Here is a 19,970-nt window from a genome sequence, read left to right as displayed (position 1 = left end):
TTTTTGATTATGTCCATCATTTTGTGCACCCTTTGGGCCATGATAACTCAGTGGATCTTGGTCTTAGGGAAGGGAAGTGTAGACTGTGAATCCCAGACCCTCAGCTGTGTAGTAACTGGCAGTTTGGAGACCATGAGTCTTTAGGTAAATAATCTTTTCCAAAGTTAATTTCCTCATGCATCTCAGTTTTGAAGCTCACCTGTGCCCCTCCTTTCCCTCTTTTTTTGTATGCTCACCTTGTAAGATCTTTCTATAATTTTTCTCCTTTGAATTGGCATGTTTAATTAACATTTTAAAAAGTATTAAATAACATCAGAAATCTATCCGTTCCTGGAGGGACACACAATCACACTTCTTTATCCAGAGCATCAATCTTTTATCCTCATTTCTCTATCCTGATAAATCCTTGACCACATTTTAAAATCCTTTGGAGTGGAAATTTATCCAAGGCTGCTGAAAAGTGTAAATAAATTATGACCACTGTTCCTGCCTTGGTGAATTTGTTTCTCCTTCAGAGAACTAAAGTGGATTAGACAGTTATGCTTTTACCCTACAGAAACATAACTTCCTTCTCCCTGTATATTATGCTGTTAAAGTGTTCAGGAACTCATATGTGAGAGTCATTATAACTTTCTCCATAAACAGTTTACTTGCCTTGCCTACTATCTCCTACTAATAGGTGAGCACATTTTTTTGCGCTATTACACTGTGTACCACTTAGTTTCTATCTGGAATCCTTTATTGGTGTCCAACTTTAATGCAAGTGCAGTATTGAAAACTTCTGCTTATGGCAGAGACTGCTGGCATTTCCTTAATTGCCATATTCCCCATTCTCCCTTCATATTAGGAGCCTATCTTTTTAGCGAGGCGAATAATCACCCAGAATAAAGACACCACATCCAGACTGCCTTGCATCCGGGTGTGTCTCTGTGACTAAGTTCTGGCTATTAGAATATGAAAGGAAGTGTGGACAACTGTTAGGAAGAGTCCTTAAAGAGAGACAGTACACTGCTCTTGCCCCATCCTCCTGCCTGCAGGCTGGAATGTGGGTCCTCTCAGACCAAAGCGTTGAGTGTGGCAGAAGTACCAGTTAGAAGGAACCTGGGTCTCTGGTCCTGGTCGAGCCGCTGTAGCAGCTCTGGGTTACCTCCTTCTGGATCTAACTTACATAAGAGAGGAAAAAACACCTTTTAAGTTATTTTACGTTTTCTGTAATTCACAGCTGAACATATTCTTGACCGATAGGTTGAATTTAAATTATCATTTACAAGATTCTTGATTGTTTTTATTTTACATAATTTTTAGCTTGTACCTGGTTTGTCATGCACTGAGATTATCTATGTTTCTCCTTTTATTTATTCTGTTTCTTGACTGGGCTGCAATCACTCCTCCCCTCCCCTCCTTTCTCCTCCCCTCCCCTCTGCTCTGCTCTCCTCCAACCTTCTCTCCTTCTCCCTTTCTCTCCTATATCACTTTCTTCTTCCCTATTCTCCTCCTACTTTAATAAATATGCTCTTTTCCTTTTTAACAACCTTTGGACTTTTCTAATCAGCCACAACTGTTTTTTGCCCTTCAAGAGTATATTCTTAAAAATGACCCATACATTGTGTTTCTTCAGGGTTTTTCAATAAGGAATTTAAAAATAGACTCTAGGCTTCTTAAGGATATTTACATTTTGTGTTTATTTTCTAGCCCCCAATTCTCTAAAATGGAGTGAACACTATATAAACAAACAAATAAATTACTTTTCTGTTTCCACTTTCCCAAAATGCTGTTGAAATTAATTATCATATATTCATTAATTTATATGAGTTTTTACAGTGGATCTATTCATTACTGGCATTGTGATTGTGTATTTTATCTTATTTACGGATTCACAAACTAGTTTTTTGTGAAATAAAAACCCCAAACCAGCTGTTTATCTAGCTCAGAAACCTTGTCTTCGTGCTGGTCTCAGAGGCATCCTCTACTGGTGAGTGTGGTCCAGGTCCCCTGTGGTCCCTGTGATGGATTGCTGGCAGGCCTTACTAAGCATCTTCGCTCAACAAACTAGTTATAAGAGATAAAATAGAAGACAAACCCAGGTTTACTGTACTGGTCATAGAAGATTTCCATTAGCAGGTTCCAGGTAATGCCTCCATTGACAGAATATTCCAAGAGAACACCTTGGTTACGGTTGTTTGGTGTGATCAGGCATCCATACATGAAGTAAAATTGGATAAACTCAGAATTAGTGAGGTTTAGATCCACTGTGACCAACAGCCGACTGCAACCCTAAGGAAAAGAAGCAGAATGCAACAACACGGTGATAAGGAATCGTCATTACAGGTTCTAGGTATTCTCTGGCTTCCATCCTTTCTTTTGCAATACAAGTCACACAGTATTGCAATAATGATTTTCTTATCTCTCCTATTATACTAACTCCTAGAATGGCCTTTAGCATACAGTAGGTACAAAGCAAATATATGCTGAACTTTGAAATTTCAGTATTAGAATTTACTTACAAAGGGCAATGTACTCTAAAGAGATTCTCTTCTATTTTCGTCTAAGCAATACGAGAGCTGAAATTAAAATAACTATTCTATATTTTTATTAAATTATTTCTAGCTATTTATAGGTACCTTTTAGACTTTTAAAAAGGTATCAGCTATTAACAAAATAGTATACTGAGATGACTATTTTAATATGCAACTTAAAAATGATGTCCAAAAATGTAATACAACTTAATTATAATTAGCAATATTAGTTGTAAGCTTTTTAAACTTTTATAGTTGATTTTAATGTTTTCTATATTAATTCATTAACATAGTCATTTCTTAGTTGAACCTATGAAGAAAACTAGGCCTCTTACAGTTCCATCTAAGCTAGGAGGAGTACTGTGAACACTGCATTCTTTTTTTTTTTAACATCTTTATTGGAGTATAAATGCTTTACAATGGTGTGTTAGTTTCTGCTTTATAACAAAGTGAATCAGTTATACATATACATATGTTCCCATATCTCTTCCCTGTTGCATCTCCCTCCCTCCCTCCCTTTCTATCCCACCCCTCTAGGCTGTCACTAAGCACTGAGCTGATCTCCCTGTGCTATGTGGCTGCTTCCCACTAGCTATCTATTTTACATTTGGTAGTGTATATATGTCCCTGCCACTCTCTCACTTCGTCCCAGCTTACCCTTCCCCCTCCCCGTATCCTCAAGTCCATTCTCTAGTAGGTCTGTGTCTTTATTCCCCTCTTGCCCCTATGTTCTTCATGACCTTTTTTTTTTCTTAGATTCCATATATATGTGTTAGCATACGGTATTTGTTTTTCTCTTTCTGACTTACTTCACTCTGTATGACAGACTCTCTAGGTCCATCCACCTCACTACAAATAATTCAATTTCGTTTCTTTTTATGGCTGAGTAATATTCCATTGTATATATGTGCCACATCTTCTTTATCCATTCATCTGTCGATGGACACTTAGGTTGTTTCCATCTCCGGGCTATTGTAAATAGAGCTGCAATGAACATTTTGGTACATGACTCTTTTTTTTTTTTTTTTTTTAATTTTATTTATTTACTTATCTATTTATTTTTGGCTGTGTTGGGTCTTTGTTTCTGTGCAAGGGCTTTCTTTAGTTGCGGCAAGCGGGGGCCACTCTTCATTGCGGTGCGCGGGCCTCTCACTATCATGGTCCTCTCACTATCACAGCCTCTCTTGTTGCAGAGCACAGGCTCCAGACGCGCAGGCTCAGTAATTGTGGCTCACGGGCCTAGTTGCTCCGTGGCATGTGGGATCTTCCCAGACCAGGGCTCGAACCCATGTCCCCTGCATTGGCAGGCGGACTCTCAACCACTGCGCCACCAGGGAAGCCCCATGACTCTTTTTGAATTATGGTGTTCTCAGGGTATATGCCCAGTAGTGGGATTGCTGGGTCGTATGGTAGTTCTATTTTTAGTTTTTTAAGGAACCTCCATACTCTTCTCCATAGTGGCTGTATCAATTTACATTCCCACCAACAGTGCAGGAGGGTTCCCTTTTCTCCACACCCTCTCCAGCATTTATTGTTTCTAGATGTTTTGATGATGGCCATTCTGACCGGTGTGAGATGATATCTCATTGTAGTTTTGATTTGCATTTCTCTAATGATTAATGATGTTGAGCATTCTTTATGAAACATTGAATTCTTAATCACTGTTGATGATTATAAAAATCCAACATAATATATGTCCTCTTGCTACTCTTGGGCTAAAATACTAGTATATTTCATTGGCACAAATGTAAACTCTAAGGTAGGACGTGGTAGGGCAGTAAAGAACTGATAGTGAATTTGTAATTTTTAAAAATTAAATGGCCTGTAAAGGGTATTTAATTATAGTATTGGAGAAATCCTACTTTTAAACAAGTCATCTTTGGCAGCAATGCATAATGGCTATAAAGTTTCTCAAAGCAATTTGCTAACATTGCTGCTATCATTCACAAAATAATCTGCTATAAATACACATGTTTAGTAATTACTAACAATTACTCTTTCTTGGATAATTTACATAAGGGATTAATTATTGTTAATAAATTCAGGAAACTGAAGCTCATTTTCCAGATTTTTGGCTCCCTAAATCCCAAATCTGTTGCAAGCTCAGTAATTTTCAATTAGAGCATCATTCAGGTGGAAGACCTTCACACATCGTGCAAGCTCTCTATCCCAGGGTGGAAATTCGTTTAAGTCCTTTTAAAATGTGTACTTAAATATGCCTGTGCTGACCCTACCCTGAATAATTAAATTGTCGCAGCTGATTTGTGATAGGAAAGTGTTGAAAATAATTAGCATTTTCTGATTTGTAGAAAGTTGTGAGTTCACATCAGCGTTGTGCATTTAGAGTGTCTAACTCCGCATCTTGATTTGCCAATTAAACTTCAAAAGAGACTCGACTTTTTGGGGGGGAACTCAGAGGATGCAGAAATGAATAAACAGTAGCCAAACACTAACCCCACTGAAATGGAGAGCCATTCCCGAAGCCACAGCTCCACACACAGTACTTAATTTCCCTCCATTCACAGTCAGCCAGTTCTGGTTGGATGGGGCCCGATTGAAGTTGTCTTTGAGTTGGGTTGGAAGGGAGGTCTGGGGCTCATCACAGTACAGGCCACCCCACTGCTCGTCACAGCTGGGAGTGGAGAAAGAGAAAAGAAAAGTCAACATCAAACAAAGCCCCTGCAAGTGTTCTCTCAAATTAGTGAAGCCAACTCCTTTTCCTAGTCCAAGATGATGAAAGGTTAGTTATCTTCACAGAGCTTGCTGGAATTCACCTGCTCTCCTTAACAGTGCTTTAGGTTAGAAATAAGCTGTGAATTAACTGCCTCTAGGCTTTCCTAAAGTAGTGCCTTGGGCTTACAGGTGGAGAGAGAAGCAATTTGAAAGAATTTACTAAAGCCCTGTCCTTGCATGACACAGCTCTGGATGGCTGATAAGGAATTGTAGCTACCAAAGTAAACTGGTTGGTCCTAATAATTTATGAAACTGGTCTTTTTAATAGAGGCTTTGAGCCAATCAGGAATCCAAGAGGCCACGTTCCAAATAGCAGAGGGTACTTTGGATAGTATCTGCCATCTTTGACCACAGAAGTGAATTCCCTGTTCAATGTTGGAGGAAATATGAATATAGGACTGGGAGGCTCCGGGATCTCAGAGGTCATGCTGGATATGGGCTAGAATCATTAATCAAAGGAAAGACTCCCCAGGTGTACAGGGATTAGTGGAGAAGGAACTAAATTCTCTATCAGCATTTTCATTCATAGTATCCCATCGAACAGCAGAGTCTTTGAAAATAAAGCACAGAGCCCTGTAGTACACAACACACACACACACACACACACACACACACACTCTCTCTCACACACACACACACACACACACACACACACACACACACACACTCTCTCTCTCTCTCTCTCTCTCTCTCTCTCTATTTAGATCCTTCCAAAGATACTAAGGCTCTCTGAGTAAAACTGTAGGTCTCTCCATCAAATACACCTGGCAAATTGATCAGGCATTTATATACTTCCTTATGCAAATGCCACAGGAATACCATTCAAACCACAAGTAAGGCATATCACTACATACATTCAGACCTAAGTGAGAAAAATACTTAGGATGTATTATTTTCAGTCAGAACATATTAAACTCCTGAACTTCTTCTAATGTCATTTTCAAGGCTCAGGTGTATCACAGAAACAGAAGAAAATAAAACAAGTCAATTATAACTCAGTCTTCTCCCTACAAGATATTGTTCAGTTCCTACTCTCTAAGCAAGAACAAAGATAGCCATAAACTCCATAGTTAGCTCAAGGTCAGATTTCAGGAAATATGTATCAATATAACCTAAAGCAGCTTAGAAGTGATTAAAAAACCAGTTTCAGAAAAATTTCCTGGCCAGAACGTGAGTCAGGAACTTTCTGTAAAAGGAAGAAAAAAACCTACTTACACACAGTTTCCTTGGATGCACCTTCCATGGCCACTGCACATATCTGTGCAGCCATCCCCGATATAGACATTATCTATTGCCCACGTCTGCTGCTTGTCAAAAGGAGCTGGTTGATGCCAACGGAAACGAGTGGCTTGGGACCTTTGAAGAAAAAGAGAATTATAATGAAGGATGTGGTGGACAAGAGAACGTGTTCTGGTATGTTTGAACAAGTGCATGGAGGAGTGTTACACAAATGCACGAACATTCTCACCTGTGTTCCGAAAAACGTATTCATTATGGCTAATTCTTTGCCAAACTTTGATTAAGAAAACCAAACCAAACTGAACTGCAATAGCTTGAGAATATACTGTGTTGGCCGAAAAGTTCATTCGTTTCTTTCCATAAGATGGCTCTAGTACCGCTTAGCTGTCTTTAACTTCATTTGAAACAATTTTGTTAGATTGTACTGGGACAGCTGTCGTATCAGCGTGGCAGAAGGTAGTGGAACAAAACGGTGAATATGTTGTTCAATAAAGTTCTTGGTGAAAATTTAAAAAATGTGTCTTTTGTTTTTACTTAAAAGCTGAAGGAAAGTTTTGGCCAACCCAATATTTTAGGCCAATGAGCTTTCTGAGCCTTGTAAAAACAGACTAAAACAGATACTAAAACTAATGCTAAAATCAGTAGCCTCATGGGACCAGTGAGCCCTGAATTTTGTGTGGAAATCATTGTGGAGGGACAAGAGGGCTGCTGCCAAGTTGTATTTGCATTTTAGGAAAAGATGTTTGTCCTTGAGCAGCCATAACCCCTCTGCATTTGAGTCGGGGAGAGGATTTCAACTCTTAAGCGCTCCCTAAGACCAGACACTTTTGTACAGGAGGCACACTGGTCAGCATTTATGAGGAATTCTCACAATGAGAGCCTTAGGAAGACTGGGGGTGTATATCAGAAGGATCAGTGAAACCCTAGATAAGATAATTGGACAGAGAAGAGAGAGGATAGTAAGACTCTGTTAGTAAGGATAGTAAGGATAGTAAGCTCTGTTACTCCCAGACTTATTTTATATTGATTTAAATGCAATGTAAATAAAACCCAAACAGAGATTCTCCCATTCTGGAGAATATATATTTGCTCATTTGCACAGCTTGGGGGAGAGTCTTGTTCATAAGGACAAATAAACATGTGTTTAGGGACACTAGATGGCAGTAAAATCCAAACAATGCCTGAGGCTCAAGTGAGCTTGAACATTCAAAGACCTTGGAGGAAATAATTAGCCAAAGCAACTCCTGTTTTATGGATTTATATACTTTTCTCATTAAGAGATTTGCTAACAACTTGACTGAAAGATACCTGTTTTAGGCAGGACCAAAGACCAAATAACAGCAAGGATTTAAAATTTTCCAACTGAACACATTTATATTAAGTTTAGAAAATAGAAAAGAAACAATAGAACTCAAATCTTCACTCTGAAAATAAATCGTTCAGTTTGATATCTGTTTGCTGAGCAGCTATGCACTCATTTCTCCATAACCTGTCTTGCTCGCCAGCTCCCATCTGTTCGTCTCAGCAGAGAAACGTCTACCTAATACCCTCCTGTCACTTGCTATTGCATTTAACTTCAATCCCAAGCTCCTCCTTGGCCCACAAGGCTCTGCCGGAGCTGAGCCCTCTTCTCTGGTCCCTCAGCCTCCCTTCTGGAGCCCGGCTCCTCCTCTCAGCTCCTGAAGCTCCTCCAACTCTTTCCTGCCTTCTGCTGACATGTTATTCCTTTCTGCCCGGTTAACCTCTGTGTGTCCTTCTGGTCTCAGAGGGAATGTCAGGTCTTCATAGAGAAATATTCTTTCAGATCCCTTTAAAAACTACATTTCTTCCATAGCAAATGGTTCTTTTCCTTTCATAGTATTTATCACAACTTTAGTCATATATTTATTTGCATATGTATTTCTTTTTTTTTTTTTTTTGCGGTATGCGGGCCTCTCACTGTTGTGGCCTCTCCCGTTGCGGAGCACAGGCTCCAGACGCGCAGGCTCAGCGGCCATGGCTCACGGGCCCAGCCGCTCCGCGGCATGTGGGATCCTCCGGGACCGGGGCATGAACCCGTGTCCCCTGCAAAGGCAGGCGTACTCTCAACCACTGCGCCACCCGGAAGCCCTGCATATGTATTTCTTAAATGTCTGTCTCTTCCTCAGAAAAGTTGTAAGGGAGGAGGGTTAATCTCTTTTGGTTTAACATTATATACTCAGTGTACAGCACCTAGCCCTTAGTAGGTGCTCTAAGGTGCAGTGAGCTGGTATTCTCAGAGTAAGTAATATGAAGATGCCCCCGCTGTGGTTGTGTAACTCAGTGCTCTGCTCACCAGTTAATTTTTAATGACTAAGTTTATTAATAGCTATGCCTGGTACATGCAGCAACATCTTATAAATAACATAGTGGAATATCGTATTTCCCACAGGACATCATTACTTGGATTTTAATAACAAGTCAACACTTACATACTTATTCTGTCCTATAGATTATATGTTTCTGAAGGGCAGGAAATATCTCTGTATTCCTTCAAGGAATATTGTTTTATATCTTCAGTGTGCATAGATAGTGGGCAAGTAATAAGATTTCCTTGTTCCCCTAATATTTTATATATGCTCCATTACCTTTAAAAAATTTTTAATTGAAGTATAGTTGATATACAATGTTTCACGTGTACAGCAAAGTGATTCAGTTTAAATACATATATTCAGTTTTATATATATATATAGGGTTGGCAAAAAAATTCGTTTGGGCTTTTCTGTAACATCTTATATGTTCTTTTTCATATTCTTTCCCATTATAGTTTATTATAAGATATTGACTACAGTTTCCTGTACTATACAGTAGGTACTTTTTTTTTTTTTTTTGCGGTACGCGGGTCTCTCACTGTTGTGGCCTCTCCCGTTGCGGAGCACAGGCTCCAGACGCGCAGGCCCAGTGGCCATGGCTCACAGGCCCAGCCGCTGCATGGCATGTGGGATCTTCCTGGACCGGGGCATGAACCCGTGTCCCCTGCATCAGCAGGTGGACTCTCAACCACTGAGCCACCAGAGAAGTCCCAGTAGGTAATTTTTAAAATCTATTTTATATATAGTACTGTGTATCTGTTACTCCCAAATTCCTAGTTAATCTCTCCCCCCTCCCTTTCCCTTTGATAACCATAAATTTGTTTTCTATGTCTGTGAGTTTACTTCTGTTTTGTAAATAAGTTCATTTGTATCATTTTTTAAGATTCCACATATAAGTGATACCATATGATATTTGTCTTTCTCTTTCTGACATATTTCACTTAGTATGATAATCTTCTGGTCCATCCATGTTGCTGCAAATGGCATTATTTCATTCTTCTTTATGGCTGAGTAATATCCCATTGTGTGTGTGTGTGTATATATATATATATATATATATATATATATATATATATATATCTCACATCTTCTTCATCTATTCATGTGTCGATGAGCATTTAGGTTGCTTCCATGCCTTGGCTATTTTAACAGTGCTGCTATGAACATTAGGGTGCACATATCTTTTTGAATTAGAGTTTTTGTCTTTTCCAGATATATGCCCAGGAGTGGGATTGCTAGATCACATGGTAGCTCTGTTTCTAGTTCTTTAAGGAAACTCCATACTGTTCTCCATAGGGCTTCACCAATTTATATTCCGACTGACAATGTAGGAGGGTTCCCTTTTCTCCACATCCTCTCCAGCATTTATTATTTGTAGATTTTTTGATGATGGCCATTCTGACAAATCCATCACCTTTTATTAAAGCTCTTATCACGTTTTAATAAAAGTGCCTATTTATGCATAGTTTCCTCTGTTGGATTATTCTCCTTACTTACCATTTTACTGTTGGTGACTCCTATAGATGGGGCTTCATAAACCTTTACTGAAAGAATGTTTAATTGGCAGCAATAAAGGTGGCTAGAAAGAATCAAATAGGAGACGTCTTGAGAGTGGTCGGGCAGGGGCTGGGGGTCAGTGGTGGAGAGGGCAGTGATTTGATGACTGTTAAAGGCAGGGGAGATCTTCCTAGCAGTTGGGAGATGGCAGAACTGCCTAGCATGAGGTGACCCTACCCACCAGAAAGACAAGATCCAGCCCCACCCACCAGAACACAGACACCAGTCCCCTCCACCAGGAAGCATACACAAGACACTGAAGCAGCCTCACCCACTGGGGGCAGACACCAAGAACAATGGGAACTACAAACCTGCAGCCTGTGAAAAGGAGACCCCAAACACAGTAAGTTAAACAAAATAAGAAGACAGAGAAACACGCAGCAGATGAAGGAGCAAGGTAAAAACCCACCAGACCAAATAAATGAAGAGGAAATAGGCAGCCTACCTGAAAAAGAATTCAGAGTAATAATAGTAAAGATGATCAAAAATCTTGGAAACAGAATGGAGAAAATACAAGAAACATTTAACAAGGACCTAGAAGAACTAAGGAGCAAACAAACAATGATGAACAACACAATAAATGAAATTAAAAATGAAATCAGTAGCAGAATAACTGAGGCAGAAGAATGGATAAGTGACCTGGAAGATAAAATAGTGGAAATAACTACCGCAGAGCAGAATAAACAAAAAAGAATGAAAAGAATTGAGGACAGTCTCAGAGACCTCTGGGACAACACTAAATGCACCAACATATTCAAATTATAGGGGTCCCAGAAGGAGAAGAGAAAAAGAAAGTGTCTGAGAAAATACTGAAGAGATTATAGTGGAAAACTTCCATAACATATGAATGGAAATAGTCAAGCAAGTCCAGGAAGCGTAGAGAGTCCCATACAGGAAAATCCAAGGAGAAATACGCCAAGACACATATTAATCAAACTATCAAAAATTAAATACAAAGAAAAATATTAAAAGCAGCAAGGGAAAAGCAACAAATAACATACGGGAATCCCCAGAAGGTTAACAGCTGATCTTTCAGCAGAAACTCTGCAAGCCAGAAAGGAGTGGCATGACATATTTAAAGTGATGAAAGGGAAAAACCTACAACAAGATTACCCTACCCAGCCAGAATCTCATTCAGATTTGATGGAGAAATTAAAACCTTTAGAGACAAGCAAAAGTTAAGAGACTTCAGCACCACCAAACTAGCTTTACAACAAATGCTAAAGGAACTTCTGTAGGCAGGAAACACAAGAGAAGGAAAAGACCTACAAAAACAAACCCAAGACAATTAAGAAAATGGTAACAGGAACACACATGTCGATAACTACCTTAAATGCAAATGGCTTAAATGCTCCAACCAAAAGACAAAGACTGGCTGAATGGATACAAAAACAAGACCTGTATATACGCTATCTACAGGAGACTCACTTAACACCTAGGGACACATACAGACTGAAAGTGAGGGGATGGAAAAAGATATTCCATGCAAATGGAAATCAAAAGAAATCTAGAGTAGCAATTCTCATATCTGACAAAAGAGACTTTAAAATAAAGACTATTACAAGAGACAAAGGACACTACATAATGATCAAGGGATCAATCCCAGAAGACAATATAACAATTGTAAATATTTATGCACCCAACATAGGAGCACCTCAATACATAAGACAAATGCTAACATCCATAAAAGGGGAAGTTGACAGTAACACAATCATAGTAGGAGACTTCAACACCCTACTTTCACCAATGGACAGATCATGAAAATAAATAAGGAAACACAAGCTTTAAATGATACATTAAACAAGATGGACTTAATTGATATTTATAGGACATTCCATCCCAAAACAACAGAATAAACTTTCTTAAGTGCTCATGGAACATTCTCCAGGATAGATCATATCTTGGGTCACAAATCAAGCCTTAGTAAATTTAAGAAAATTGAAATTGTATCAAGTATCTTTTCCGACCACAACACTATGAGAGTAGATATCAATTACAGTAAAAAAAATGAAAAAATACAAACACATGGAGGTAAACAATACACTACTAAATAACCAAGAGATCACTGAAGAACTCAAAAAGGAAATAAAAAAATACCTAGAAACAAATGGCAATGAAAACACAACGACCCCAAAACTATGGGATGCAGCAAAAGCAGTTCTAAGAGGGAAGTTTATAGCAATACAATCCTACCTCAAGAAACAAGAAAAATCTCAAATAAACAACCTAACCTTACACCTAAAGCAATTAGAGAAACAAACAAAAAACCCCAAAGTCAGCAGAAGGAAAGAAAGCATAAGGATCAGATCAGAAATAAATGAAAAAGAAATGAAGGAAACAATAGCAAAGGTCAATAAAACTAAAAGCTGGTTCTTTGAGAAGATAAACAAAATGGATAAAACTATAAGCCAGACTCATCAAGAAAAAAAGGGAGAAGACTCGAATCAACAGAAATAGAAATGAAAAAGGAGAATTAACAACTGATACTGCAGAAATACAAAGGATCATGAGAGATTACTACAAGCAACTATATGCCAATAAAATGGACAACCTGGAAGAAATGGACAAATTCTTAGAAAAGCACAACCTTCCAAGACTGAACCAGGAAGAAATAGAAAATATGAACACACCAATCATAAGTAATTAAATTGAAACTGTGATTAAAAATCTTCCAACAAACAAAAGCCCAGGACCAGTTGGCTCTACAGGTGAATGTGATCAAATACTTAGAGAAGAGTTAACACCTATCCTTCTCAAACTCTTCCAAAATATAGCAGAGGGAGGAACACTCCCAAACTCATTCTACAAGGCCACCATCACCCTGATACCAACACCAGACAAAGATGTCACAAAAAAAGAAAACTACAGGCCAATATCACTGATGAACATAGATGTAAAAATCCTCAACAAAATACTAGCAAACAGAATCTAACAGCACATTTAAAGGATCATACACCATGACAACTGGGGTTTATCCCAGGAATGCAAGGATTCTTCAATATACAAATCAATCAGTGTGATAAACCATATAAGCAAACTGAAGGATAAAAACCATATGATCATCTCAATAGATGCAGAAAAAGCTTTTAACAAAATCCAACACCCATTTATGATAAAAACTCTCCAGAATGTAGGCATAGAGGGAAACTACCTCAACACAATACAGGCCATATATGACAAACCCACAGCCAACATCATTCTCAATGGTGAAAAACTGAAACCATTTCCACTAAGATCAGGAACAAGACAAGGTTGCCCACTCTCACTGCTATTATTCAACATAGTTTTGGAAGTTTTAGTCACAGCAATGAGAGAAGAAAAAGAAATAAAAGGAATACACCATTGTAAAGCAATTACACTCCAATGAAGATGTTAAAAAATAAAAATAAAAAAACAAACAAAAAACCATGGTCCACACCCCCCCCAAAAAAGGAATACAAATCAGAAAAGAAGAAGTAAAACTGTCACTGTTTACAGATGACATGATACTATACATAGAAATCCTAAAGATGCTACCAGAAAACTACTAGAGCTAATCAATGTATTTGGTAAAGTTTCAGGATACAAAATTAATGCACAGAAATCTCTTGCATTCCTATACACTAATGATGAAAAATCTGAAAGAGAACTTAAGGAAACACTCCCATTTACCACTGCAACAAATAGAATAAAATACCTAGGAATAAACCTACCAAAGGAGACAAAAGACCTCTAGGCAGAAAACTGTAAGACAGTGATGAAAGAAATTAAAGACGATACAAACAGATGGAGAGATATACCATGTTCTTGGATGGGAAGAATCAACACTGTGAAAATGAGTATACTACCCAAAACAATCTACAGATTCAATGCAATCCCTATCAAACAGCAATGGCATTTTTCACAGAACTAGAACAAAAAAATTTCACAATTTGTATGGAAACACAAAAGACCCCAAATAGCCAAAGCGATCTTGAGAAAGAAAAGTGGAGCTGGAGGAATCAGGCTGAGTTCAGGCTATACTACAAAGCTACAGTAATCAAGACAGTATAGTACTGGCACAAAAACAGAAATATAGGATAAAACAAAAACAGGATAAAAAGCCCAGAGATAAACCCACGCACATATGGTCACCTTATTTTTGATAAAGGAGGCAAGAATATACAATGGAGAAAAGACAGCCTCTTCAATAAGTGGTGCTGGGAAAACTGGACAGCTACATGTGAAAGAATGAAATTAGAACACTCCCTAACACCATACACAAAAATAAACTCAAAATGGATTAAAGACTTAAATGTAAGGCCAGACACTATAAAACTATAAGAGGAAAACATAGGAAGAACACTCAATGACATAAATCACAGCAAGATTCTTTTTGACCCACCTCCTTGAGAAATGGAAATAAAGACAAAAATAAATTAATGGGACCTAATGAAACTTAAAAGCTTTTGCACAGCAAAGGAAACCATAAACAAGATGAAACGACAACCCTCAGAATGGGAGAGAATATTTGCAAACGAAGCAACTGACAAAGGATTAATCTCCAAAATATACAAGCAGCTCATGCAGCTCAATATCAAAAAAAGAAGTAATCCAATCCAAAAATGGGCAGAAGACCTAAATAGACATTTCTCCAAAGAAGATATACAGATTGCCAACAAACACATGAAAGAATGCTCAACATCATTAATCATTAGAGAAATGCAAATCAAAACTACAGTGAGGTATCATCTCACACCAGTCAAAATGGCTATCACCAAAAAAATCTACAAACAATAAATGCTGGAGAGGGTGTGGAGAAAAGGGAACCCTCCTGCACTGTTGGTGGGAATGTAAATTGATACAGCCACTATGGAGAACAGTATGGAAGTTCCTTAAAAAATTAAAAATAGAACTACCATATGACCCATTAATCCCACTACTGGGCATATACCCTGAGAAGACCATAATTCAAAAAAGGGTCATGTACCACAATGTTCATTGCAGTTCTATTTACAATAGCCAGGACATGGAAGCAACCTAAGTGTCCATCGACAGATGAATGGATAAAGAAGATGTGGCACATATATACAACGGAATGTTAGCCATAAAAAGAAACGAAATTGAGTTATTTGTAGTGAGGTGGATGGACCTAGAATCTGTCATACAGAGTGAAGTAAGTCAGAAAGAGGAAAACAAATACCGTATGCTAACACATATATACGGAATAAAAAAAAAAAAAAACCTAGGGGCAGGACAGGAATAAAGACACAGATGTAGAGAAAGGACTTGAGGACACAGGGAGGGGGAAGGGTAAGCTGGGACCAAGTGAGAGAGTGGCATGGACATATATACACTACCAAATGTAAAACAGATAGCTAGTGGGATGTAGCTGCATAGCACAGGGAGATCAGCTCGGTGCTTTGGGACCACCTAGAGGGGTGGGATAGGGAGGGTGGGAGGGAGACGCAAGAGGGAGGGTATATGGAGATATATGTATATGTATAGCTGATTCACTTTGTTATACAGCAGAAGCTAACACAACATTGTAAAGCAATTATCCTCCAATAAAGATGTTAAAAAAAAAAAGACAACATTATACAACATAGAAGCTGGTGATTCAGTGTGAATTTTCTGTCATTCACCAGCATTTTAACTTTGGAATGTGTTTTTCTTTCTCTCCTTTTGTTAATTAAATAAATGGCTAAAAATAAAAGAACTTGTAATTCCCTTGACTATTTCTCCATGATTAACCCAATAAATATTATGTTTAATTATTTGGTTTTCTTAGAATAAGACCTTTTATTTGCAGTTACAGTAGTTGGGAATATCATTGAAAAATATCCTCCTACTCTAAATTTGTTTACCTGCCAAAAGGTACAGACTCCTCCAACCCCATTCCATCACTCCAGTCCTTCCACAATCTTTTTCCCCCTTCTTGAGCTTATCACCATTCCTTTAAACTTCCTGCACACATGGAATAGCTTCTGTGCTGCGGCTAAAACCACCTGGCTTCCAAAGTGTAGTAGTTAATCTTTAAAGACAGTGGTATCAGCCAGGTCATTAGGGCCAGTAGAAGAGAATGGATCATTTTCAAACTGTGACTTTAAATAGCCAAGTCACACCTGAGCCTTCCAGTGGCAGCTCCCACACCCCACCTTTCTTGGTGGATTTGGGTTACCTGCCCTTCCACTGACTCACTCTGGTTCTCAGGTGACATTTCAAGAACGATGCCACTTGAGTCACCTTTTATTTTTAGGTCTGGGGTTAGTAAAGGAGGAGAAGGAGGCATATTCAGAGTAGGGGCTATGAAATTGATTTTGGCATCTTCCTATTTTTTTCAGCCTTTCTCAAGAACGCCTGGCATCCTCCCTTTCTATTTCTTCTTGAACCATATCTCTTAGGCAAGCAATAAAGATGTAGTACTAATACAGTGGTTAAGCCCATGGGCTCTGGCACCAGACAAGCTGTATTTATTTCCAGTATCTCACTGAAACTGTTCTTTTGAAGGTCATTGACTATCTCCTTATTGAAAACTCTAGTAAATTTATTGTGAAACTTTCTTCTTCTTGACTCTATGTAGCATTTGTCACTGATTTGATCTATCCCTGCTTGATATTCTATTTTCACTTGGCTTTTGGATACCACTTTATTCTGATTCTCCTTCCTCCTTGACTGCATCCTCCTGGTTCCTCTAATAGCTATTTCCACTCATTCTGCTATTAAATTTAGGGATCCTTTCTTTTTAAATGCTCTCCTCTGGAGAGCTGCTGCAGTTTTATAGCATTGCCTATGACCTCTATGTTCACGCCTTCAAGGTTTATTATCTTCCCCTGGGCTCCAGTCTTCATAGCTCTGTCAAAAGGATATTTCCATCACATTTAATTCAGCATCTTTTGATTAAATCTGCTGTACTGTCCCTCCTGGAATCAGCTTCAGCTCACTCCTCTCTTCTTCTCACCACTTTCTCAGGCTTCAAACTTTAAAGTCATCTTTTGATGTGTGCAAGGGAGAAGAAGTTAGTGACAGTTTTATCAATTCTTTCTCTGAAATGTCCTATAATATCTACTTCATCCCCCTCATGTTAGCTGTACCCCAGATCCTTGTTACTATGTACAGTCATTATCACAATGCCTTTGTCTTTCTCCTACTTGAGTCTCTCTTTTCTCCCAATTTTTTTTTCTTGGAAGAATTAGTCTCAGCTCAAAACTCACCATAGTTCATTTTCCCTACAAGTCTAAACCCCTTTGCCTTGCTTCAATGCTTACTATAAATTACCCCAACTCTGCTAACAAACAACTTCCCATAACTTACAGATACGAGCTCCCTCTTTAACCAGCAACCTCTGTGCTTCTCCCAGACTCACATGCCCTGTTCACGTTGTTCCCCTAATTTAGGATGTTCTTTTCCTTACCCACCTAAGTCCTAGCCATCCTTTGAGGCCAGGGTCCATCTTTTCCCGAATCCCTAACTCTGGCATTCAGCACTGTCTCCCATCTCTCAATACCTACAGCATTTCCAGCCCATTCCTCAGTGAAGCTCTAAATTTTACTCAGCATGTATTATTTTTAAGTTGTTTATTTTCCCATAATCAGATTGTAACCTCCTCCAGGGCAGAAACTTAAGATAGCGTCCTACCATTACTATGGGCTCACTCTTGTTAAGTTAACTGAGGACGACTTCTTAGTCTGACTGAAGTCTGGTAATACACTTGAGCTATGGTTAACAAATGTGATTATGTAGTTAACTCATAAAAGTAAAAACGACTTACATTTCAGTAAATGTTTACAATGTCCCAAACACTTCCAGGCACATTGATTAGCTTTTTATATGGTAAAAAATATCTTCATTTTTCAGATAAGGAAACTTAAGCTTAGGGACGTGAAATGACTTGCTTAGAAGCTCACAGGGCTGAAAAGTGGGAGCCCTCCACTAAACTGCAATACTTTCTGGTCTTTTTCTTTTCTTTCTTTCTTTCACGAAGATCTAACTTCACCAGTGTAAATGGGGAGGATTAGAGGCTACGATTTTATCTACCCCAATTTATTTAGGTTTCAACAGAGCAATGTCTGGAGCACAGTGTGACGTATCTTGTATTTAGTCTCACTGGTGCTTTCCTGATGAAAAGCACCAGCATCCGTTCAGTTTTGCAACTCAGAGACCAGGGAGTCATCTTCAACATTGCCCCTTCCTTCACTGTCCCACATGCATTTCATCATTAAGCTCAATTTTATTGCCTCCATTTCTCTTGAACTTCTTCACTTCTCTTCATGTCTGCCACATCTTAGTCTAAGCTACCAGCAGTCACTGTCTCTTTAAGGGCCTCCTTACATCTACTCTTATCCTTCCCAATTTGTTCTCCAGTTAGAATAAGCTTTTCTGAATTCAAATCTGATCATGTCTCCTCATCCCCAAGCATTTTAGCAGGCTTCCAGCATCCATATAACAAACCCCTAAATCTTTTTTTTAAATTAATTAATTGATTTTTGGCTGTGTTGTATCTTCGTTGCTGCACACGGGCTTTCTCTAGTTGTGGCGAGCGGGGTCTACTCTTCGTTGTGGTGCGCGGGCTTCTCATTGCAGTGGCTTCTCTTGCTGCAGAGCACGGGCTCTAGGTGCGCAGGCTTCCTTTGTTTGTGCCTCACGGGCTCTAGAGAGCAGGCTCAGTAGTTGTGGCACACAGGCTTAGCTGCTCCACGGCATGTGGGATCTTCCTGGGGTCGAAACTATGTCCCCTGCATTGGCAGGTGGATTCTTAACCACTGCACCACCAGGGAAGTCCAACAAACCCCTAAATCTTTAGTATGACCGACTCTCCATGGTCTGACACCACTTACACCTCACTCCACTTTCTCTCTTGGTGTCTGATCCATTCTATCAGCATCTCAAATATGCCTGCTTCCTCCTACTACAGGGTGTTATCTTTACCTGGAACACCCTTCCCCTTACCCTTCTCCTAGTTAACTCGTATCCTTCCTTCACATCACACTACAATTATTTTCTCAAGAAAGTGTTCCTTGACCTTCTTGACCAAGGCAAATCTCTCTATGATGTATAATCTCTTAGCACCATGCAAGTATCCTCCATCACTTATCAGAGTTGAATTTCATATTTACTTCTCTGATTACTAGTGATTTCTGGTTAATACCTCTTTCTCGCACTAGACAAAAATTTCCTTGAGGCGGGGCTAAGTTCAGCCTCTCACACGGACCTAGGTAATAATGAAATACTTAAAAAATACTTGTTTAATGAACGGCTTAATGCATGAAAAATCACTACTGATGACTACTAGTCATTTCAGTTTGGTTAATGGTTTGATGTCAATTTGTGGACACCCAACCTCAGTTGACTGTTTCCACCACTGTGCCAACAATACTGGGAGCCTAGCTCTGTGGTCACATGATAAGTGGGTGGACAAACTGCAATTGGCACATTGTCACAGTCACTCCTAATTCCTACTTAGCTCATAGCTTTAAGTTGTCAGCATCATGTTTGTTTATAGTGAAGAACTACAAACTAAAACCCTCAATTCTGTCCTGGCAGATGACATAAACACTGATGTCCCAGTATTTTGCAGATGTTGAGGCAGTAAGTTCAACTCAGAATAAGGAAGCACCGCATTTAAAAAGCAACTGGA

General features: G+C 38.9%; 1 protein-coding gene across 2 annotated transcripts in view; it reads right to left on the bottom strand.

Annotated features, from left to right (window-relative positions):
- The window catches only part of RELN (reelin), a 522,720-nt gene that overhangs the window by 34,572 nt on the left and 468,178 nt on the right, over positions 1 to 19,970 (bottom strand). For both annotated transcript variants that reach the window (XM_065883760.1, XM_065883761.1), the window contains exons 47-49: positions 6,465 to 6,605; positions 4,971 to 5,148; positions 2,081 to 2,274 (exon numbers count right to left, since the gene is read on the bottom strand). In XM_065883760.1, the coding sequence (XP_065739832.1) occupies positions 2,081 to 2,274; positions 4,971 to 5,148; positions 6,465 to 6,605 (513 nt within the window). The remainder of the gene's footprint in view (positions 1 to 2,080; positions 2,275 to 4,970; positions 5,149 to 6,464; positions 6,606 to 19,970) is intronic.

This window comes from Phocoena phocoena, chromosome 9 (assembly GCF_963924675.1).
Source record: "Phocoena phocoena chromosome 9, mPhoPho1.1, whole genome shotgun sequence".
NCBI lineage: Eukaryota > Metazoa > Chordata > Mammalia > Artiodactyla > Phocoenidae > Phocoena > Phocoena phocoena.
The sequence above is the reverse complement of the archived record's forward strand: the minus strand, read 5'-3'. Positions and strand labels throughout refer to the sequence as shown.